Source organism: Bacillus rossius, chromosome 2 (assembly GCF_032445375.1).
Source record: "Bacillus rossius redtenbacheri isolate Brsri chromosome 2, Brsri_v3, whole genome shotgun sequence".
In the NCBI taxonomy this organism is placed as follows: domain Eukaryota; kingdom Metazoa; phylum Arthropoda; class Insecta; order Phasmatodea; family Bacillidae; genus Bacillus; species Bacillus rossius.
Genome location: NC_086331.1, coordinates 69,031,032 through 69,055,470, shown reverse-complemented (window position 1 = coordinate 69,055,470; position 24,439 = coordinate 69,031,032). Strand labels below are relative to the sequence as shown.

At 38.9% G+C, this 24,439-nt stretch overlaps 1 protein-coding gene across 1 annotated transcript in view; it reads right to left on the bottom strand.

Annotated features, from left to right (window-relative positions):
- Nucleotides 1-23,970, bottom strand: part of LOC134529352 (src kinase-associated phosphoprotein 2-A-like) — a 281,463-nt gene extending 257,493 nt beyond the window's left edge. The window contains exon 1 of the mRNA XM_063363328.1: nucleotides 23,861-23,970. Within this exon, the coding sequence (XP_063219398.1) occupies nucleotides 23,861-23,900 (40 nt within the window). The 5' untranslated portion in view covers nucleotides 23,901-23,970. The remainder of the gene's footprint in view (nucleotides 1-23,860) is intronic.
- Between the last annotated feature and the right edge of the window lie 469 nt (nucleotides 23,971-24,439).

The following is a 24,439-nucleotide window of genomic DNA, read 5'->3' as shown; positions in this document are numbered from 1 at the left end:
GTACTTATTCGTGTGTATCCCTTTAGGATTTCATTATTTGAGGAAATTTTATTTCGCTGGATTATTTTTTTTTGTATCTATATGTCTTAATGTTCACGGACAGCATAACTTCTAATTATAAATTCTCATGATAATGGTATTTAACCAGTCAGTATTACTTTGTATGAAATGTTCTATTGTGTATTGTGTAGCTTAATTATGCTCTGGGCTTAAGTAAAACATGAATTTAAATATTCTCTCATTGGAAACTACCTTCGTAGTCCCTGTTGAATGCATTGTTTCCTGATACACAACCACCTTAGTCTTTGCCGAATAATATAATTTGGCCACTCCTTGTTTACACGGCAATTATAGAAAGATAAGCTTTCATGTTTACATACTGTTTGCTACTTTAAAAAACAGAGTACTGTATGAATCTTTTAGTGTAGATCACTGTGTGTGTGTGTTTGTCGATGATAGAGAATTAGCATTTGATTGCATGTCGATAATGGAAAATGAGTGTCGAATTGAGTGTCGATATTTAAAATAAGTGTCCAATTGAGTGTCGACGGAAAATAAGTGTCGAATTGAGTGTCGATAATGGAAAATGAATGTCGATGATGGAAAATGAGAGTCGAATTACTTGTACCCAGCATCATGTATGTGTAGCCTTGTTCTGAAGGTTCTATAGTTCATAGACTCCTTCCTGGTCCTATGTGTAAACTGTGCTAAATATGTTCACTGTCAGGCCCGTCCAATTAGCAGTCAGTATGCAGTTGATTGTCCGAATGTAAAGAAATGATAGGTTGTTAGTTGACATATTTTAGTGGTCTTTATGCTGAGTGTAGCCAAGTAGACTGATGAATGTAAGTTCGGAGATGAATGTAGATTGGACTTGAGTTGATGGATATGTTGGTTGCCTATTGTATTTACATAAATCGAATGCTAGTGACCTGATAATATTTTGGGTTACTTACTAAAATATTTATCTATGTGTGCTATGACAAGCATAAACATGTCTAGTAAACTCATAGAGTAGGTCTCTTGTTTCGGTGCCTTTTGTCGTAAGGCTTAACAAGCATTGACACTAATGACTTCGGATTTTGAAGATGCTTGGTACTGAGCATGTCTTGACTGTAGCTATATTAACACTGAAGGTCCCCTAAACTGCTGTTGAGAGGTACAAATAATAATTGACTTTGGTCCTAGCTTGGAATCAGATCGAATATTGTAGTCATGTGTTGTAGCCACTGAAATCAGTTGGGGGTTATGAGAAGCTGTGCATAATCAAATTTATATTTGAGTAGTCTAAATTATGTTTGGATTCTGAAGGTTCCATTGTTCAGAGACTCTTGGTCCTCTAGTAAGCTTAAATACACCAGGTTTTTACGCTGTGCGATTAGATGTTTGAATATATACTTGAAACTTATTTCCCTGAAATTTCTAATTAATCCAATATTTTTTTTAAAAAAAGTAATATCAATTGATGCTATTTTGACTTGCATATTATTCAAGCGGTAGCTGTTATTTAAACGAGTACCAGACAACAGGACCCTAAGTCCACCTCTGGTTGTGGTACAGTGCAGATCATATAGTTTGACTTGTCTGCATATTTCTGGTATATGAATATTCATGTGTATCCGATCTCGATGGCAGTGACGTTGACATCGGCGCAGATCCCGATAGTGGTGGGGTCAACGTCTTCAGAGATTTGGTAGAAGGTCTACCGTCGTCACCGGGGACCCTGATAACGGCGGCGACGGCGACGAAGCAGATTCCGATGGTAACAATGATGAAAGCTCCAGAGATTTTGATGGTAATGAGGCTATCATCTCCAGGGATCTCGATGATGGCTGCATTTACTGTTTCTTCACTGCGAGATACTTCATTGTGTGCATTATCGACAGCAGAGGAGAACTCGATACCTACAACTACACCGAATTCGGTAAAAAGTTTTGTGAGCAATTTCCAGCTTCTGCATCATTTGTGGCTACTTCAGCGTCTTTGGCATCCAGTACAGATGTTATGTCAATGTCGACTGGGAAATATCCAGCTCATGCAACAATTGGGACTTAGTTGCCTACAACAGCAGTGTACATTGTAAGTACTATACTTTCCGAGCCTTTGATGACTCAGGATCTATCGACAAGTCATCTGTGTAGGTACTATGACAAAAGTTTTAAATACCATCAAAATGCAAGAAGACATGAAAATCATGTCTGCAGAAGGAACACTAATCGTGTGACATTTCCATGTGACCCATTTGGTGTACATTTCATGACCAAAATAATTTTATTAGGCACTGTAAAAGCAAAGTTTATTTTTGCAAGTTGTACGGCGGGGAAGTGATAGTAATTGCGATAGATATCTGTATCAGTGTCGCCACTGTGGTAAACTTTTGAACGAAGACGAAGTACACTAACCCATAAAAATCATGGCTGCAGAAGAAATTTTGACCGAGTAAAATTTCTGTTTGAGAAGTGCGGTGTACAGGTTAAACGAAAATTATACTTGAAAAAATATTATAAAGTTTGTAAAGGTAGGTTTCTAACATCAACATCAGTGGTCCTTTAACATGTAACACTCCTGAACAGTTATATCGTGAACTGTATGAATTAGTTGAATGTTTTCAATTTTTAAACGAACTAAAATAATTTTAAAAAGTATATATCATGGACTGAAAGATGTATACGATAAATAAACAAGTGACAGATTTTACTGTATGTTAATGTGTGTAATTTAAAATAAATTATAGCATTAAAAAATTTTCTTAACATACTTCTCCATTTTTCTTAATGTAATAAAATACAGGTGACAAGTAATTTGGTTATTCGGTCAGATATGTGATACACATTTGGTCTCGTTTGTGGGTAATTTTTTTTAACAATAATGGTGAAGACAGTTTTTGCTTACATCATTTCTGCATGAGTATTGCATCTGCATTCTTAAAAAAAAATATGAGAATTTAATTATTTTTATGGGAATATATTATGCGAAGATATTGGGTTTCATAATTGTTTATGCATGAGTGTTAAGCATATACTTTGTGTGAGTGTGTGATGACGCTGGTAAAGTGTTGGCAGAGGTACATAATAACGTAGCATTAGAGCAATTCTGATAGGAACTTGTTTTATTATTATGATGAATTAGCTTGGCTTCTGTGTTGTAGCCGTGTCCTTGGCGAATAATTCACCGACGTTTCGGTCGACATTGCAGTCGCCATCATGACCTACCTACATGATGGCGACTGCAATGTCGACCGAAACGTCGGTGAATTATTCGCCAAGGACACGACTACAACCCATAAGCCAAGCTACTTCAGACAATGGTCGTGAAAGCCTGCGAACATTATTTTATTATGATTTCAGTGAAATAATTTATTATTTCTTGAAATAAAACTAATAGACCTCTGGGAATTCTATGGTCTTAAAATCATAACCTGACATATACGTTGTACACTACGTTGGCGATATTAAAAATTAAAATGTTAACCAATTAACCAAACAAGTGGATAAGCTGGTGCACTGGATGCACTGTATCAGTAAGATTCTGAATACTTGGTAAGAGATTCTTCGTCCAAGTTACTCACTTCTTCGATACTGATTACCAACAAGAATTTTGGTCCCACAAAATATGTATACTAGCAGGTGGCTTGTTGTAAATTTCTTTGCTGCTTATAATTTTCAGAGCGTTGACTTTCACGGTATGGTATGTGGGTTTCACTCCTCTCGCATATGCAGTACAAATTGTTTCGGTTGCAAGTTATACATTTGTAGGCTGGTTTTCTGCTCAGGTTCAACGTTTCGTACCTTGAACTGATTCCGTCAATACTTTACATGAGCTTTATTATGATTTAAACCATTTTTTTATGTAATGACGCGATGGCTGAGTAGTGCTACGTGTCTCTTGCGAACAACTGTTTGCCGTGGCATTCTGCTAGCTTGCGAGCCTCTCGCCGCACGTGAGGTTTCAATGATCATTTTCAGGTGCCTCGTTCGGCAGCCTCTGCCTCTAGCCACGAGAAATTTTAATTTTCTTTGATGTTAACGAGCTTAAATTTGGGTACTTTGACTAGTCGTATGTGAATACTTCTAACTTCACGTGTATTGGAAGTTATTTTCCTACGTGAGGCAAGAAAAATACAAAGTTTTGAAACAAAAACTTACCCCGACAGTATTGCAAACGGACGACGGGAAAGAATATTTTAATGTAACATTCAATGCATTTATGAAAAAGTACAACGTCAATCACTACTCTACGTTTAGCGGCATGAAGGCGTCGATAACCGAAAGCGCCATTCGTACGTTCAAGAATAAACTGTATAGAGATTTTACAGAGAACGGGAATCATAAGTGGTTGGATATCTTGCCGACAGTAATAAGCGAGTAATTACTACAGTACATTCTACTACGAAAATGAAGCCAAAGGACGTAACGGACAATCGACTGATTCGAACCGTGTACTCTGATGTAAAGAGACTGGATCCTCGAAAGAAGAAAGCTAATGTCGCCGACGTTGTGACCATATCAACAAATCGAGGAATATTTCATAGTCACTATAAGGGAAATTGGACTGGTGAATTATTTCGTGTTTATAGAAAAAGAAATACATATCCTCGAATGTATTGTGTGGAAGACTTGAAAGGCAAAAAAAAAAAATTCAGGCGCGTTTTACCAAGAAGAAATACAAAAAACTAGGTTCCCAGACACTTTTCTCTTCGAAAAAGTGTTGAAACGTAGAAAGCGAAAGCCATTAGTTCGCTGGCTCTTTCATGGACCTGAGTTTGATTCGTGGATTGATGAAAAATATATTTTAAAACATTAAATTTTATGTAAACAAATTTAGGTGTAAATAAAATTTAAGTGTAATAGTATGTGAATAAATTTAAGTGTAAATTAAAATAATGTGCAAATGCAATTTGAGGTTTTTTATTTCTGTAATCTGTGTGCATGCGCGGAGAGATGTCCTCTGGGCAGTGCCCCGTGTCACGTCTAACACAGGAGTGTTGGCAGTTTTCTGCCACCATGCGGCCCCGGAACAGGCGGGGCTAGGGCTCTGATGTAGCAGCGCTACTATCGGTCAGCGGACGTGCGCTTCCAATTTCTTCCCCTCCGCCCCGGGCGAACATGCTAAGTGTGTGTACTGTGTGTGTGTACTGTGTGTTTGTACTGTGTGTCCTATGTGGGGTCTGCAGGCGGGTACCCGGGCCTAAAAACGGGCTGTAAACTGCTCGGCGAGGTGCCCCCTTTAGCCTATTAGACGGTGAGGTGATTCAGGCAACCCCGAGGTCACTTCTGCCTGTCCTGCGGCTACCATGCTCCGATTAGGAAGGTGATTGTCGTTTGAGGTGTCGGAACTGTTGCCGGTTCTAGTATCCGAGACATGACCCAACAGGTCCACAGAAAGGGTGTTGGATGCGATTACATAGCCTCTCCACACCAAATGGCAACCCTCTGCCTCCACGTTGGAACCGCTGCTGGGGGAGGGTCGTTGTGGCTATGTTGGGACGGGTTCCTCAACCTCTGGTCATAGCACCTCCCTAACTGAAGAGGGCACTGCCGGGTCCAACTCTGCCTCAGTTGCATCCTTAATTGCATGTATGAGACCGGAAATGGTGAAAGGGCTGAATCTGCGGGCAACAGCAGATGCGATAGAAACCTTTCTGGGGGGTTCGACTGCCGAGCCTCGGTGCATCGGTCCCCAAAGGGCCCCATAGTGAATGGATCAGGCCCCATGGTAAAGGAAGGACTGGGTATGGTGGTTATGGTGTCGGGCGACCGGACCTAAAAAAGGGCTGTAAACTGCTCGGCGAGGTGTCCCCTTTAGCCTAGTAGTCGGGGGAGATACTGAGGCAACCCCCAAGTGCCTCCTGCCCGGTCACTATAGTTGCCATTTTCTAGCTGGGGCAGACGGCGGTCGTCACCGGACGAGTGTAGTCGCATCTGGGCCTTAACCGGCTGTAAACCCGTCGGGCCGAGGTACGGCGGGTCGGAGGGTTATCCGAAGCGACGAGGACACCCCGCGGCTGCACTCTGAAGCGTGATGGTCTGGTCTAGCTACCGGCGAACAGTCTACCGAGTAGACCAAAATTGGTAGTAGTACGGGGAGAATCCACCATGTTTGAATGGTGCCCCGCTGAGGTTTCCTAAAAGGCCCGGATTCTTGTTGGGAAGGACTCGTACTTGGGAGTGGTGCCCCGAGTGCTTTAGGGGTAGGTATCAGGGTTCCCTAGCCCTTTGACGTGCTGACGTTGTGAGCGACGAGGACAGCTCCGGTTACCAGCCTGGACAGCTGGAAGAGATTGGGTAGGCCTCCACCGGACCGCGGGTTCGCTGGGTGATTGAGGAGTCACAGTGTGATGCGGGAGAATGGGGTAGGCGCCAGAAGTGATGACAACTCCAGAGGGCTAAGGGAGCATCCAACTTGCTGGTGAGCTGAGTGGGGTAGGGGGCTGGAGGTGGTGCATAAGCTGGGATGGGTAGCCTCAGCCTCTGTGTATAGCTAACGGCTCTAACGCCCTCCTGGTTGCGTATGCGGCGTATCCGCATCCATGCCCATGGGGGCCCCAGCCTGGACATCCTTATAGGATATGAAGGCTGGGTTATCAAAAATGGTTGGAGGAGAGATCCTCAAAACCTGTGTGTCCTGTGTGTCCTGTGTGTCCTGTGTGTCCTGTGTGTCCAGTGTGTGAACTGTGTGTCCAGTGTGTGTGTACTGACTGTGCGTCCAGTGTGTGTGTGTACTGTGTGTCCATTGCGTTTACTGGGTGTCCATTGCGTGTCCAGTGGGTGAACTGGATGCATATTACATGTCCAGTGTGTACTGTGTGTCCAGTGTGTGAACTGTGCGTGTACTGAACGTTCAGTGTGTGTACTGTGGGTACTGTGGGTACTGTGTGTACTGTGTGTACTGTGCGTGTCTGTGCGTCCAGTGTGTGTACTGTGTGTTCAGTATGTGTACTGTGCATCCAGTGTGTGTACATTGTGTACTGTGTGTATTGTGCGTTCAGTGTGTGTACTGTGTATCTAATGTGTGTACTGTATGTCTAGTGTGTGTACTGTGTGTTCAGTGTGTGTACTGAGTGTACTTTGTGTTCCGTGTGTGTACTGTGTGTTCAGTGTGTGAACTGTGTTATTTTCTTTTGTTGAATTGTGTCGTTTCTTTAAATTTGCGTAGTCAAATCTGTAGTAGCTCTGAATATTTACTAGTTCTAAACCTTTTAGTCTTGATAAAACATTTTTCATGGATTCTAAGTCCTTTGAAAGCGTAAAACATGTTCTATTGGTATAAATTCTTGTAATTGATGTTACCGATACTTTATGTCTGCCAGTTTGAAGACTTTGTATTAACTGTTTGAAATATATTATATTAGCTATCGACGAAGAAGGTTTTGTGGTTCGGAGACATCTGGTCTATACGTCTGACATTGTACATGACCTGGTCTCATGGTCCGAAGACACTTGATCTATATGTATAACATTGTACATGAACTGGTTGGAGTGTATTTCATGAATTAAAAAAAAAGATATCCATGTTAGGCAGCGCTCGACAAAGTATTTATTTCGTTGGACAGACATATATTCTAGAGGTTTTTTTTTAGAGTGAATGATTAATAAACTACACTGGAAACAGAATTTAAAAAAAATATTTTAAGCTTTTGTTACCTTTATCACTGGCCGAGAATCAAACCAAAGACGGATATATATCGCGTCAATCATTGTTTTAATAAGTGAATTTTTGATGAATTTTTTTTTTTTTCGAATTTCTAGGTCAATAATTACGAATTTCCAAGTTGACGTACAACTTTCCAGATGGCGATTACCGTGAGAGATAACTGTCTGTTAATAAATAATAATGCACTCTAGTGGCTAAGAATTAAACTAGTATGATGACAACACACTCTAGCATATGACATGTGTACTACGTGACACTAGCATTTCTAGTAACAAGTATTGAAAAAAAAAGGTTGCGGTGACGTCCTCTAGCAGGTGATGTGTGTTAACTAGCGCTCCTGGTAGCTAGTACTGAAAAAAAGATGGTGGATCAAAGCTTGTCTTCAGGGTCAAGGTCAAAGGTAAAAGGTCAAGGTTAAAGGTCAAGGTTAAAGGTCAAGGTCGAATGTCAATGTCAAGGTAAAGTTCAAGTTCAAGGTCAAATAAAATGAATATGTTACGGACTGTATCTTGAAATAAGTTAAAATTATTTGAAGGGGCTTGCGTGAAGAGCGCGCGCGCGTTTCTTTATGACAGGGTTCTGCCAAGCACGTGAAACAGTGGCGAATACAGGTTATGTTTTTTTTTATGAGGAAGGACAATATGACCAAACTTACACATTTTTGCGCTTTTTTTTTGTTTTTAAGTGGTACTATTATTCAATGAATCAGAATAGTTTTCAAGGGTTTTCAACTAAGTGTTGGAACTAAACATTATAGTTATTATTTTTTTATGTTTTCTGTTTATTTTATAACTGAACTAAAGCTTTATCATTTGATAGCGCGTTGTTTTATACCACGCGCGTATTTAACATTGCATTGTATTCGCCTTAATATTATTTTCCTCATTCCCCTTACTTTTTTCTTAATGTGTTGACGTTTTTTAGTAAATATTTTTTTATCTGGTCACAACAATTCAACAAAAGTAAATTTTATACAACGGAAAAGCATTTTGGTTTTATATTTTGAGCTCAATTACGGTGTCATGAAGTGAATACATAAAAAAAAGTTTGTTTTTATGTAAAGTTTACAAAACGAAGTCCAATTTTCTTGGTATACTTGCAAACTTATCATTAACTTCTTCATCACTTATTTGAATGTCTATGTGGATTGAAAACAATGCTAGTCCATGAAGCCTACTTTCCGATGTGGTATTTCATGTCTTCAGTCTTCTTAAACTTGAGAAGCTACTTTCCACTGTTGCAAAAAATAAACAGACAGAACTGCTAGTAGTTTTAAGAGAATATATAAGGGAAGAAAATCTAGTCATATTTTTCTATAGAACTAATGGCATTTTGGAAAGATAATCAGATATTTCCTGGCTCCAATTTTTTTTTCAACAACATAAAAAATGACTTTACCCAACCTCTTTATGTGACAAATCTTCGTAGAAATTGAAAGGAGTTTCCAATGCACAAATATATATTTTGGTACAAAATTCTGGAAGGATGATTTGTACGGATACAACTGTTTCCTCGAGAGACTCAAAGCGTTCCTTCAATGAATTACAAAAAATCATGAAGGTAACATACATAAACCGCTCGTCGATTGTATCCTTCTTCCTGTTGCGGACGGTTGTTACGCCTCGTCGGTCTCTCCTGATGACTGGGGGTAACTCGTGGATATTTTGGTCTCAGAAGATAAGAAAATGATTTCGTTCAAACATTTGTTTCTCTCATTTTATTTTCCTTTTGGTTATTTTTCATTAAATGATATAAGTACATAATGTAAGTTAGTAGTATGTAAAAGTATTTTCTGGCACAGGATGCAGGATGTGGAGCCGGAACTGATGTCCGCCATCTTGGATTGTGACGTCACGGCGGCCATTTTTGACTCAAAATTCCTCAAAACTCCTCAAAAATGACTCAAAATGACTCAAAAGTTCCCGTTTTCGAGGGAAAAAATTCCCGTTTCGAGGGAAAAATTAGGATTTCGAAAAAACACAAAAGTCGTTTTGCCTTAGAAACCACGAAATTCCTGATATAGGCTTAGTCATCCATGTCTAAAGCCTTCGATAAGCCTTTTTAGAATTATGACGTCACCGTTGCAATTTCCGTTACGGCCGCCATCTTGAAAATCTGTAATTTTTATGTTAGAAAATCGGGAAATTTTTTAAAAATCATTAAAAAAATTAAATAATCAAATTAAATAATAATAATCTTAAAAACCACTGTTGTACTTATCGTTACGGTCGCCATCTTGGATTATATAAATTTTACATGTTTCGTTACACCCGCCATCTTGTTTGAGTAATATGTCATCGTTACACTTTATGTTACGACCATCATATTGGATCCTATTAATGTTGCATGTTTCGTTATGGTCGCCATATTGAAATTTAGACGCCATCTTGGAAATCGGTAATTTTTATGTTAGAAAATCGGGAAAAAATCCAAAATTCATCAAAAAATTATCTTAATAGAATTCTGATTGATTATATCGATTCCCATCCTTGGTTAGAAACCGGTGAGTGCAAAAATAAAAAAAAACATCAGATCCTTCCTACACAGATGCCACCTACAGACTGACCTACCACCAATATCAAGGTATATATCGTCAGCTGGTATGACGTCATGTCCGCCATCTTGTCTTCGTCCGCTGGAGACCGTCATCTTGTTTTCATCTGCTAGAGTGTGCTGGCGACATGTTAATATAATTTTCTGTTCACCATACCTTTAACCTCATCTGTTGACATTGACCTTTGTCATTGACCTAGTACTTTGACCTTGACCTTGAACTTTGACCTTGACAATGAACTTTGACCTTGACCTTGAAATTTGACCTTGATTTTTGACTTTCACCTTGACGTCCATCATGGATCCGTCATTTTTAGTTCATTACATGCTACCAGGAGCTACCACATGCTAGTGGTCATTGCCACCATCATGTTTTCGTCTGCTGGAGGACACCATCTTGTGTGTACTCGTCTTACCATCATGCTAGTTTTATTCTAACCTGCTACAGTGCAGTAATCATTTATTATTACTGAGGTGCGCGCCATCTTGAAATTCGGCCGCCATCTTGAAATCATGTATTTATTTAGCTAGAAATGCGGGAAAAATTACAAAAGTCTCCGAAAAAATCTATTATTAATTTACATATTGAATCGATGGATTCCTGTCCACGGTTCGATTCTTGACCAGTGACAGTTATAACTAATTATTAAATAAATTTTAGATTCTGTTTTCCATTACCTTTCGCGGAGTTTATTAATCATTCACTCTACGTAAAACTACTCAAGTCAATGTACCTGACCATCGAACAAATACAGTGCCGATTAGCCTATTATGAAAGTATAATTTTTCAATAATCTGAATAACATATAAGCCGTTCATGTACAAAGCCACACATATAGAACAATTGTCTTCAGTCCATGAGACCGAGTCATGTCATTATCAGACGTATAGGATAGTCATTTGAGGACCGCATGACTTTCGTCGTTAGCTAATTATAATCAATTAATCCATCGTGACATTTTTTATACATACTAAAGGACCAAGTGACCTTGAAAAATATTTTAGTAACACCAAGAGGTTTTAAACTAGTAAATATTGAATCACTACATTTTGTACTACGCGCAATCAACAAAAAGGAAGCACCGACAACGAAAAGGCAGCACCGCCAACGAAAAGGCAGCACATTTGGAAGCACCGACAACGAAAAGGTAGCACCATCAATGAAAATGCAGCAAATTTGGAAGCACCGACAACGAAAAGGCAGCACCGCCAAAGAAAAGGCAGCCCATTTGGAAGCACCGACAACGAAAAGGCAGCACCGTCAACGAAAAGGCAACACCGTCAACGAAAAGGCAGCTTGTACTGGAACTCAATCTTTTCTCAACAATGAGAAGTTCACAAGCTAACAGAATCTGTTTATGTATTTTATGTAATTTTTTCAATTTAAATTTTTTTATTAATTTATTTTTCATTCAATATTTTTTTCTGTATTTATATATCAAAGAAACGTGAGATGGTTTTCTCCGTGTGCTCCCTATTTTTGTCAATATTATGATGGTTTTCTCCGTGTACTCCTGATTATTCCTGTGGTTTCTTTAAGTGCTTCTGTCTATTCTGAGAAACCGCTCTCTGCATGATTGATTTTTTACCTAATGAGCCATGACGTGTTATTTAGAGTTACATTTAATTCGAGATTTTCTGTCACTAAATCAGCACTTGCAATAATTTTTTACCAGGTGGAAATAAAAATTAAGCAGCCATTACTCAGTCAACTAATATGTCATGAGACATCCGTTGAGCACTAACATGCAAGACGATCTTCCTTCTCCTTGATGTCTAGCCAAGCCATCCTTGTTTTGCGATCGTTAGTGAGCTTCCCGCATACCACATAAAACAACTAAATAAATTATGACTCAACACAACACGTGGCGACATCTCATGCTAATAATCGAGACCACATGTTACAATTTCTTTTGTATGAGGTAACTTAATTCTTGCTGATGAAATATTAAAAAAATTCTATTTAAGTAATGTATCTAATTTAATTAATTCAGTTTGCATCTGACAATAGTCTCAGTAACTAATATGAATCCTGATTTGGTGTCTGTTGCTGTATCTAAAGGACACAGGTGTAAGTTTTGCAGTAAAGAATTTATCTTGAGAAAGAATGGAAGACAACACGAGAAGAATGACTGTGATAAAAATCCACTAAGTAATATGATAAGTTGTGTTCGATGTAGCAAGTCGTTTACGCGGAGAGAGAGCTTAAAAAGACATGACAGAACTTGTAACGCCAAGCCTGCGTACAAGCTAGATGACAACGATGGTTCTACTAGACTAAGGAAGAGTGATCGGCATTACGACAATAATTTTCCTTGTCTTGGGAGAGATTATGTTGGCGGCTCTTCCGATCTCAACAAAGAACTTAAATTGAAGGACGATGATGATTTATGGAAGAATGAAGAAAATGGAAGAATTTTTAACGTGAAAAGTGAGAATACATTCCAGCCGAATTCAAGTAGATCTTTCCTACTTTGTAAAAATGATGGACTCGTAAAAAGGAAGCATGAAGACGATGAAGACACTTCGACATCATCGACATCGACGGTGATTGCTACAGCGACTCTGAGGCTGTTGACAAAGGCATAGACTGTGATGAAGCAACTAAAGCAGGCAAGATCGAAGACTGTGGCGGTGTCCTGAGACCGAAACGATGGAAACATCGTGATATATTAAATAAATCGGATCACGCTTGTGATGATCACTGTCTCGATAATGAAAGTTACCCTGAGGATGGTGTTTAAACGGAAGATACCAGAGAAAATAATATATATAATAAACAAGCAAGTAAGATGGTGGTAGAAGAGACTGATTAAACATCATGGAAAGATCCAAACATATTGGTTGACCGCCTAAGACTTCTACATGGCTCGCTTTGTGCAGGAAACTATTCGTGCATCAAAGAAATATACTTCATACTCAAAGAACAGAGGAAAGCTGGCTACATACAATAATGGCTTGTTTTACTTGCATTTGTATAATGTAAAGAAATAAATAATTGCAATTATAAAAAAATTAATGTTTTTATTTCTTGTATTCAGATTTCTAACTAAGACTTAGTTCTCGTAACTTGTGCTTCCAAATGTGCTTCCTTTTCGTTGATGGTGCGGTCTTTTCTTTGATGGTGCTGCCTTTTCGCTGATGGTGCTGCCTTTTCGTTGTCGGTGCTTCCAAATGTGCTGCCTTTTCGTTGGCGGTGCTGCCTTTTCGTTGAAGGTGCTTCCAAATGTGCTGCCCTTTCGTTGGCGGTGCTTCCAAACGTGCTGAATTTTCGTTGACGGTGATTCCAAATGTGCTTCCTTTTCGTTGGCGGTGCTTCCAAAATTTGCTGCCTTTTCGTTGACGGTGCTTCCAAATCTGCTGCCTTTTCGTTGACGGTGCTTCCAAATGAGCTGCCTTTTCGTTGTCGGTGCTTCCAAATGAGCTGCCTTTTCGTTGGCGGTGCTTCCAAATGAGCTGCCTTTTCGTTGGCGGTGCTTCCAAATGTGCTGCCTTTTCGTTGTCGGTGCTTCCAAATGTGCTGCCTTTTCTTTGGCGGTGCTGCTTTTTCGTTGTCGGTGCTTCCAAATGTGCTGCCTTTTCATTCATGGTGCTACCTTTTCGTTGTCGGTGCTTCCAAATGTGGTGCCTTTTCGTTGGCGGTGCTTCCAAATGTGCTGCCGTTTCGATGACGGTGCTGCCTTTTCGTTGTCGGTGCTTCCAAATGTGCTGCCTTTTCGTTGGCGGTGCTGCCTTTTCGTTGTCGGTGCTTCCTTTTTGTTGATTGCGCGTAGTACAAAATGTAGTGATTCAATATTTACTAGTTTAAAACCTCTTGGTGTTACTAAAATATCAACAAGGTCACTTGGTCCTTTAGTATGTATAAAAAATGTCACGATGGATTAATTGATTATAATTAGCTAACGACGAAAGTCATGCGGTCCTCAAATGACTATCCTATACGTCTGATAATGACATGACTCGGTCTCATGGACTGAAGACAATTGTTCTATATGTGTGGCTTTGTACATGAACGGCTTATAGGTTATTCAGATTATTGAAAAATTATACTTTTATAATAGGCTAATCGGCAATGTATTAATTCGATGGTCAGGTACATTGACTTGAGTAGTTTTACGTAGAGTGTATGATTAATAAACTCCGCGAAAGGTAATGGAAAGCAAAATCTAAAATTTATTTAATAATTAGTTATAACTGTCACTGGTCAAGAATCGAACCGTGGACAGGAATCCATCGATTCAATATGTAAATTAATAATAGATTTTTTCGGAGACTTTTGTAATTTTTCCCGCATTTCTAGCTAAATATATACATGATTTCAAGATGGCGGCCGAATTTCAAGATGGCGCGCACCTCAGTAATAATAAATGATTACTGCACTGTAGCAGGTTAGAATAAAACTAGCATGATGGTAAGACGAGTACACACAAGATGGTGTCCTCCAGCAGACGAAAACATGATGGTGGCAATGACCACTAGCATGTGGTAGCTCCTGGTAGCATGTACTGAACTAAAAATGACGGATCCATGATGGACGTCAAGGTAAAAGTAAAAAATCAAGGTCAAATTTCAAGGTCAAGGTCAAAGGTCAAGGTCAAAGTTCATTGTCAAGGTCAAAGTTCAAGGTCAAGGTCAAAGTTCTAGGTCAATGACAAAGGTCAATGTCAACAGATGAGGTTAAAGGTATGGTGAACAGAAAATTATATTAACATGTCGCCAGCACACTCTGGCAGACGAAAACAAGATGACGGTCTCCAGCGGACGAAGACAAGATGGCGGACATGACGTCATACCAGCTGACGATATATGCCTTGATATTGGTGGTAGGTTAGTCTGTAGGTGGCATCTGTGTAGGAAGGATCTGATGTTTTTTTTTTATTTTTGCCCTCGCCGGTTTCGAACCAAGGATGGGAATAGATATAATCAATCAGTATTCTATTAAGATAATTTGTTGATGAATTATGGAATTTTTCTCGATTTTCTAACATAAAAATTACGGATTTCCAAGATGGCTAAATTTCAATATGGCGACCATAACGAAACATGCAACATTAATAGGATCCAATATGACGGTCGTAACATAAAGTGTAACGATGACATATTACTTAAACCAGATGGCGGGTGTAACGAAACATGTAACATTTATATAATCCAAGATGGCGACCGTAACGATAAGTACAACAGTGGTTTTTAAGATTATTATTATTTAATTTGATTATTTAATTTTTTTAATGATTTTTAAAAAAATTTCCCGATTTTCTAACATAAAAATTACAGATTTTCAAGATGGCGGCCGTAACGGAAATTGCAACGGTGACGTCATAATCATAAAAGAGGCGTATCGAAGGCTGTATACATGGATGATTAAGCCTATATCAGGAATTTCGTGGTTTCTACGGCAAAACGACTTTTGTATTTTTTCGAAATCCTAATTTTCCCATGAAACAGGAATTTGTCCCTCGAAAACGGGAACTTTTGAGTCCTTTTGAGTCATTTTTGAGGAATTTTGAGGATTTGTGAGTAAAAATTGCCGCCGTGACGTCACAATCCAAGATGGCGGACATCAGCTCCGGCTACACATCCTGCATCCTGTGCCAGAAAATACTTTTACATACTACTTAATTTGATTAACAGAAAACATATACGAACATGGATTTAAGATCACATTATTGAAAGGATGGGCTGGCCCTTATTAGACAATTCACACAATTTAAATAAAGTTCGTGACAATAAACATTTTAAAGTGTCGTAGTAGGCTTCTGGATTTCTGATCTGAGAAACGTCGTGGTTGTATGCTAGTTTGAAAAGGTTTTAAAACTGAAAGGCTGGTGCTTTTAACATTGCTAGGCGAAGTGTAACAGCTGACGGGACGTCAGGGGACCTTATTCATCCCTCCCGTGGAGACTGATCTGGTCCTTGGAAAAGTACCCGGGTCCGGTACTCGGTCCCTGGTCCGGTACTTGGACCCTGTCTGTGAACAGATCCGAAACACATATGTTTAGGACTGATTCACAGACAGTTGGTGGAAAGGCAGAAAATGCCTTGTAGTTACGATGATGGTCGGGGATTGATGGTAGTAAAAACTCACCAAACAAGGTAATGTCTTCCACGATCTGCCCGATTGTTGAGCATACGCAGTGTTTTTTTTTGTAGTTGTAGTAGTGTATTGAATTTATGTAATAAAATGTTTTTAAAAGAACTTGTGGTGTTTAATTCCTCGAACCTGACACTATTATATTATGTTTATTTTTTTTCGTCTTCATTCCGAATCGTACCAATGGACCTAAGTCGATCTAATTACTCATTTTATTGATTGGAAATTTATTTAATGATTTCTGAACTTTTCCCCGAATCTCTAGCATTACAATTACGAATTTTCCAAGATGGTGACCATAATGACTTATAGGATAATGGTTGATTTGGAAACTATGCTTCATTTAGGACTTTGATGATTATTTATTAAAATTATTATAGTTTACTTAAAATTAATATGTTTTGCATCGTCCAGGTATCGAACCGACGACAGGAGTGGATCGAATCAATATGTAAATTAATGAGTGATTTTTTTAATGAATGTTGGAACTTTTCCCGAATCTCTAGCTTTAAAATTACGGATTTCCAAGATGGCGGCCAAATGACAAGATGGCGGGTGTCACAGCAATAATAAATGATTACTGCACTCTAGCGGATAAGAATTAAACTAACATGGCGTCCGCGCACTCTAGCCGACGATACAATGATGATGATGGCTTCCAGCATCGAAGACAAGATGGCGGTTATAATGTCATACTAGGTGACGATATATATAAATGGCAAAAAGTGGTGGGGAATCAGTCTGCCTGCAGTCACCACGGGGGAAGGATCGGTCGCCATTTTTAATTTTTTTGCCCTCACCGGGTTCGAACCAAGGACTCAGAGCTCCGTGTCGTTAATGTATGATTTTTATAAATATTTTATTAAAATTTTATTATTTGAATTTTTTTATAAATTTTAAAATTTGGTTCATTAAAATCGGATAATAAATAAAGATTTTAAAGATGGCGACCGTAACGGAAACTGCAACGGTGACGTCATCATCCAAGATGGCTGCCATGGCATCCTAATTTTCAAGGTCATGTCCTCGACGGCTTAGAGCGGCTAGCTCTTAGGAGTTTTAAGCCGCTTTTAGGAATTAGGGTTCTTTCTAGGGCAAAACGACTTTTGCGGATTTTCGAAATCCTGATTTTTGAATTGAGGAATTTTTTGAGATTTTTTGGCGGAACTTTTTTCCACAGAAATGGAAATTTTGGCGAATTTTGAGGAATTTTGGGCAATTTTTGCCCAATTTTGGCGGATTTTGGTGATTTTTGAGGATCAAATTCAAGGTCAAGGTCAAAGGTCAAGGTCACAACCATCCAAGATGGCCGCCGTGACGTCACAATCCAAGATGGCGGAAAACACCACAGACACCACACCCTGGACCCTGTCCCCGGATGCCCATTCATATACTACTTTCTCATTTTTTTTATTGGATATTGTGTTTTCAGCAATCAAAACTGATGTCTTTATGATAAGTGCGATTCTCATGTTTACGAAACATTTCCTTGACTTTTTTAAAATTACTAAAAGCCTGTGTTACTAATGCCCCTATTATTTGGTGATGATCTTTTCCTATACTTTTGGAGTTCGAAAATATTACGCAATAATTACAAAAAGATCTGGATTTTTATTCAGAATTAGTCAACCACTCAAATTCTTCTAGCCATTTCATTTGAAAAGATCTAGTATGGTTTAACTAGTACTACAAGAAGTAGAAGGAAATTTTTATATAGGTTGAAGTTTCCAAACATTTTCTACAAGCGAAATTTCTTCTTCATTTGTTAATGAATAAACGGATTTGCTTTGACAATAGTTAGTTTCCAATATTGTCGGTATTTTTTCTTACTTGGTTGAAGTCTCCCGCAACTGAGGCTGGATCAATGGTACTGGTATTTGCGACATCAGAAGAAACTTTGTTAATGGCACAGCTAACCTCAGCACTGTTACTAACAGGCCTATTTACACTCTGTTTTTATTTTTGTGAAAAAGTTTTAAATAGAAGCTTGTCTCTTCAATATGAATGCAGTTGACTTAAAACAAATTAATATTCCATAACAGCAAAACGCAGATGATTGCAGATACATAACTATTCAAAAAGTTTACTAACTCAATAAACAGAGCTACAGATAAAACAACTTGACAGACAACAGATATAACGTTAACACACAAGCTAAACGCATAAGAAAGAACTAACTCCTATTGCCGGTCGCCCGCTTATAAAGGATCACTTGGCACACTTGTTGACCTTCTAGAAACTTAAATTTTTGTAATATTCCAGAATACTCGAACCTATTCGAGATTTCGAATAGGTCTCTTCACTATTGGCAACATAGTTGTCTTGACAATTTTTTTATATCTACAGGCATAAATTTTACGAATAAAATACTTTATTTAATGAAAGTATTATTGTTATGTTATAGTTAAAAGCAAGGCCACACCTTCATTATGAGTCCATACTTTAAATTCACGGTATTCCTGGTGCCAACTATATATATGTATATGTGTGTGTTAAAAAGTATGGAAATTATTTGCGAGCAAAAGCCAACCGAATAATTACTTCTTTTCTGATTTGGGGTGGGGGTGGGCACACTGCGACCCCCCCCCCCCCCCCAATAATTATACTCCCTTAACGTAAAACGTTCTTTGAATGGTTCTTGCAGTGGGGAAGATTGATTCAGAATGTTATTTTCGACATAAGCCATTGCTAGTTACACTATATGTCAACTGCTGGTTTAGGTAGCCTACTGTGTTTGTTTGTGCTGTCGTCGTTGTAGTGTTCAGAATATATGTTTTGTCTTTTGTCTCATCGCTGGGTTTCGCCTGTGCGTCTTTGCGCCTGTGCGCCTGTATTGTCGTTGTGTTGTCCCCATTATCTGTTTAGTATCACCGATGGGTTATTCAGTTTGTCGCTTTGTTGCCAAGGTCTTTTTTGTCTTTATTTACTGTCCTTATCGCTACTGTCTCGTCGTTTTTAGTCCACTGTGTCCATATGTGCTGTTATAATTTTAATTTATTCCATCCACAGGTTTTTCTGCGCTGTTTATAATTATAATTTTTTGACATAGGCTGATTTTAACTTTTTCTGTGTGTTTGTATATCCACATTTTTAATATCCATCTTTTTTTGTCTATTATTGAGATTTATTATAACATATAGTATAACCAGCAATGGCGTATGTCCTAAATATCATCTTGAATCACATAAAATGTGTACAGTTACTTAGCTTCAAACTTTTCCTAGGCCGGATTCTAAACGGAGACATCTTGTGTGTGAGGCGTCTGTTAGGGCCAGCAGTCCTTAAACGTGTTTTTTTTAGCAAGGTACTTGAGAAATGAGAACTCGATGAAGAATGAGTGTGACAGCTCCTCTTTAGCGCTTCTTTGGACGAGAGTTAAAGCGGATGTGACTGTCTTAGGCTGGGTTTATAAAATACGCAAGAAACGCAAGACAAAAAAAATTAATTTAATATGTTTTCAAATGCCCTTTTACAAACTACGCTGGACGAAAAAAAAAAAAAAAAAAAAACAACGCAAGTATCGGCCAACTTTCAACTTCTTTTTCAATTTGATTTTCACCTTCCATACTTTTTAATGTGCAAAATTCTGTGCACGATGTATTTTTCATTACATAATCACGTTTTCACTCGTTAAAATTTCTCATAGTGAAAGAAACTAAGACGTTTTAATAAAATTATTTAAATGTTCGCATTTTTTTCAGGATAGACATGAATTTATTAAACGAAGCCCAGGGAAGAGATTTTTTTTCTATTGTTTTGCAATTTCGAGTTGTGGTGTTGGTGACGTCTTAGTGACTGTGATTGTCTTTCTTTGATAGTGTGTTGTGTGGTTGCGTCGATACGTCCCTTGCGCAGTTCATAAACCCAGCCTCACATCGCACAGTTGTGCACAGGCAAGCCTCCGAAGGCACGACGGGACTCCAAGAACCTCTTGAACCCCAACTCTTTGCTTGTAAGCACCCCGGCTTCAGGGGAGACAAACTACCAGAGTAAATTTTACCATAGATATTTACTTAAATAGCGTATTGTTAGAACACAAAAAAAATATTAGAGGGCTGATGAACTGAATTATTTTTATTGAAAGATACATCGTAATTGATTTAAAAACTGATATTTTTCGCGTAATATCCAACTTGCAATGTACCAAAAATGAAATGACTGCAAATAAATATATTTATTTATATCCATTGTATCAAAAAATTTGGAATAGTTAAATTAATATGCGGTGGCTATATGAGTGTTTGTCGCGAAAGGTTTCGGTTCGGTTCGTTTGAAAAAAAGGGTGTGAGGGGGAAGATGAGTTCTGCCGCGGTCGGAAACTAGTCTAGTTACGTCCCTGTGTAAGCATGGGTCCCGCCTCCTCATCACATCAGTGGCGTGGTGCGTGAAGCTATGCAGCGATTATGGAATGGTGCATCCGTAAGACGTAAGGCTCGATCTCACACGCACAGCTTGTTATTTCAGTTTCTTGTCATTACTATTAATTAAGTGCTCCTCCTGTAAACGTATCCCGATAACTGTCTTGCATTTGTTGTTGTGTTACGAATTCCCTCACAAGATATTTACTAAACGTTATTTTCGAACTGCAACCGGTCGCACAAGTGATCGTGATTATGAATACTTCCGTTACTTTTTACTGCTTTGAGAAAAATCTTTAGTAAATATAAGTTGACAAAATTCGAGACAATATCGTGATAGATTCAGGAATAACCTTCAAATAATACGAGTAGTAATGGCAAGAAAATTAATTAACAGACATAGTGTGTGAGACCGAACCAGTAGCAGGAATTATCATAAGTCGTTACCCTTAAAAAAATATAGCAATATTTTCGCTATTATAAATTTGTTGTGTTGTATAAACCTTTAAGTTTGATTTTCATGTTAATTCAGTATTGCGTAATCAACGGCTTGGCCTACTAACCTTTTAATTTTATTTATTGTCTCGGTGTATACAGAACATATAGACCACCCTAAATAGTTATTAATTCAAATGCTTCATCAATTTATTAGCCTATTCAACTTGGCTTTATGTTTATGTTTGGGTTTAGAGGGTGAAAATTATAGTAATAATTCCATAACACAGAGGTACCCACCCCCCCCCCCCAAACACTATGACTCACCCCCCCCCCCCCCTAACCTAATGATGCGGTCCCCCCCCCCCCCCCGAAAATTTTTATGCCATTTTCTCAACGATTTACTGAATTATTTTATAATATTATACTTTTTTAGTATTATATTTTATCACATTTTGCATTAATTAAAACTGATTTTATAATAATAATTTTGGTCATATCAGGTAATATTTCCATCCTGAACCGACAGATGCCAAACTGCTTTTGTTGAGGAAAGTGCGGGGTTGCCAATTTGATTTACAAGATCCCTTTCAATTATCAAAGCACCAGAAACGTATTTTCACATTAGAAGCTATAATTATGTAAATAATATATACATTTTTCTCGTCTTTTAACCACCACCCCCCCCCCCCTGAAATTTTAATGACGCAGTTTGCGTCGTTACCCCCCCTTGTGGAGACCCCTACATAAAATACAGTTATAAACAACCTAATAATTAGTTCGTACATAAAATGTTCGAAAAATATTGTAATGTAAATTCAGAAGTGACTAGAATTATTTAAGGATTCAATTCGCAAATAAAAATTTGCTTAGTTTTTTCCCCCATGAAGAAAAACCTCGAACTTAAGGTGGTAAATTGTCCGTGTTCTTATAATCTGACTGCCGAGTGGTAAGTCATATATTTCTAAGATGAAATATGACGTGTCTACTGCGAAATAACAGGCGTTTCAAAACGAATACTTTATATCCATAGAAAAATAATCGACCTGCTTACATACGTTATCATCAAGAAACTTGTGACGCGGCACGCCCTGACAAGGCTTCTCAGAGAAGTATACGGAACGCAGCGCAGTCGAGTGCTTCAAGCCTGTGTTTTTGTTAGCTAATTGCTCTCAATTTTCACCCAAGACATTCATATTTGTATAATTTTATGTTTCTACTCGCATGCCATATTCAAATGACGTGTTTGAAGAAATGTCAAAAAATGTGTGGAAAAGGGGGGGGGGGGGGGGGGGGTTAAAATAAAACATATAGGCAAAGATTTTCATTTTGTCTTACGTGTATTCACTTCGGGAGAAAAAAAAGAGTAAAAATAATACTGGTCGCAATTTTTTAAACAGTACGAAGCGAATCTTTTCTTGTATGACTGCGTCGCTGAGCTACAAGGCCGATGCATGCTCACACAATCACACACCGTAGTTTAATCCAGCTAATTTGAACACTTTTAATTCGTGCAAAGTTTCCTCTTTCAGTCCAAGTTTAAGGTTAAAGTTTATGAAGTTTCAGTGAGGAATTATCGATCTGGTTCGAACGCACCATAGGCCAAGGTAAAAAAAATTAAATGTAACGTCAATGTTTTGGTTTGCACTGTTGAACATAGTAAATCCACATCGCAGCAGACTCTGAACGAACTCTTCGGTTACCTTATTCGGTACATGAGGGCTCGCCTCAGCCAGGGAGTCCTCTCCGTGGTTAGGTGCACGACACCAAATATCGTAATACGACAATATGGGAAATCCTGGCCATTCAGAAATGGCGAAGCGCGAGTCACTTTACTGCAATGCTTTCTAGCTATTTTCCACTCCACGCCGCTAGATGACATTACTGTAACTAGTCTCATGCACGTAAAACACACATTGTACAAAAAACGTAGGTACACTCCACGCCACCAGATTTGCTTGCATCACTTGAATCGTGTATTTTTTTACTAGTTCGCCATATTGTCCCTATTACAATATTTAGTGACAATCCATGGATCGAGCTTGGGGGCGGAACGATTAGTCACGAGATTCGCATTAGGCTGGGTTTATAAACTACGCAGTAACGCAACACGCAATCAATGCAAGATAATCACGGTCGTTTAAAAAGCACAGAAGGCGCAAGACACCACCAACCATACAATTTGAAATTGTAAAACAATAGAAAACGAATTTATTCCCGGGGCTTCTTTTATTATTTCTTATTTATAGTGAAGACGGTAATTTTTTTTAATAATTTGGTTTTAAAATGTTATTTTCTTTCACTGTGTGCACGTTTATTAAGTTAAAACTTATTAATAAAAACAACCTCTTAGCCTTCTTTCTATACAAAAAACGTCTGCGTCTTTAAAAATTTTTAGAACACTTCGCTTCTAATATGTAAGGCGGAAACGCAAGCCGAAAAGCATGAAGCTGAAATTTGTGCGATGTTTGCGTTACGTTGTTGCGAGTAGCGTATTTTACATACGAGTAATTGAAAACGTCGTTACTGAACTGTTTGCGTCTTGCGTTTCTTGCGTAGTTTATAAACCTGACGGACATGCGTTGGAATCTCCGTCCTGAAAACCTGACTCTAGCTTCCCAGGGTATCTGGATTCCGAGATGCTCGTACCGAAAGGCAAAGACTGATTTATTTCAATGCCGGTTTTGTGCGATACTCGCGTGACCGTCTGCAGCGGACGTCGACGAGACGCAGGGCGCCAAAGAACAAGAGGAATGCAGTAGCTCACCCCAGAGCAACGCGTGTTCGTCCTGTGCGTCGCACTCCATCGTGGGCTGTTGGCGCGCGACGAGCGGCACTCGCTTCACTGCGGCCGTGGTGGTAGCGCGCGACCCTCCCGCAGCGGGGGAGTTCCCCCCCGCCTTCCCCTCCCGCGGCGCTGTGCAGGCGCGCGACAGTGCTACACAATAATGGTACACCAGCGTAAAACAATGGTACACTGTCACATAATTATGGCCAACTTCTAAACCAAAGGCTTAATTTTCTAACTAATTAAGCTGCGCGACCAACTTCGACGCGACGTCTCGATCGTCAGGACGTCGGGGTTCGACGCTTGTCGGCAGCATCACTCTAGCCCCTCGCCTACCTGGGCGCACATACGGTGTGCAGAGCTTCAGAAGAAACCACGCGATTTTTAAAACTGCTTGAGATATCAGAGTGGTGTCTGTTTTAAAAAGCATTTAAGAATACGCTGAGAGCGGATGGTGGTTCTGTTTCTGTATTTCGCTTTTTAAAATGTATTTTATAAACGCAGGTTTTCAGAACAATTTCTAGGCATGAAATACCTGGTGCAGGTTCTTGGAAGCAT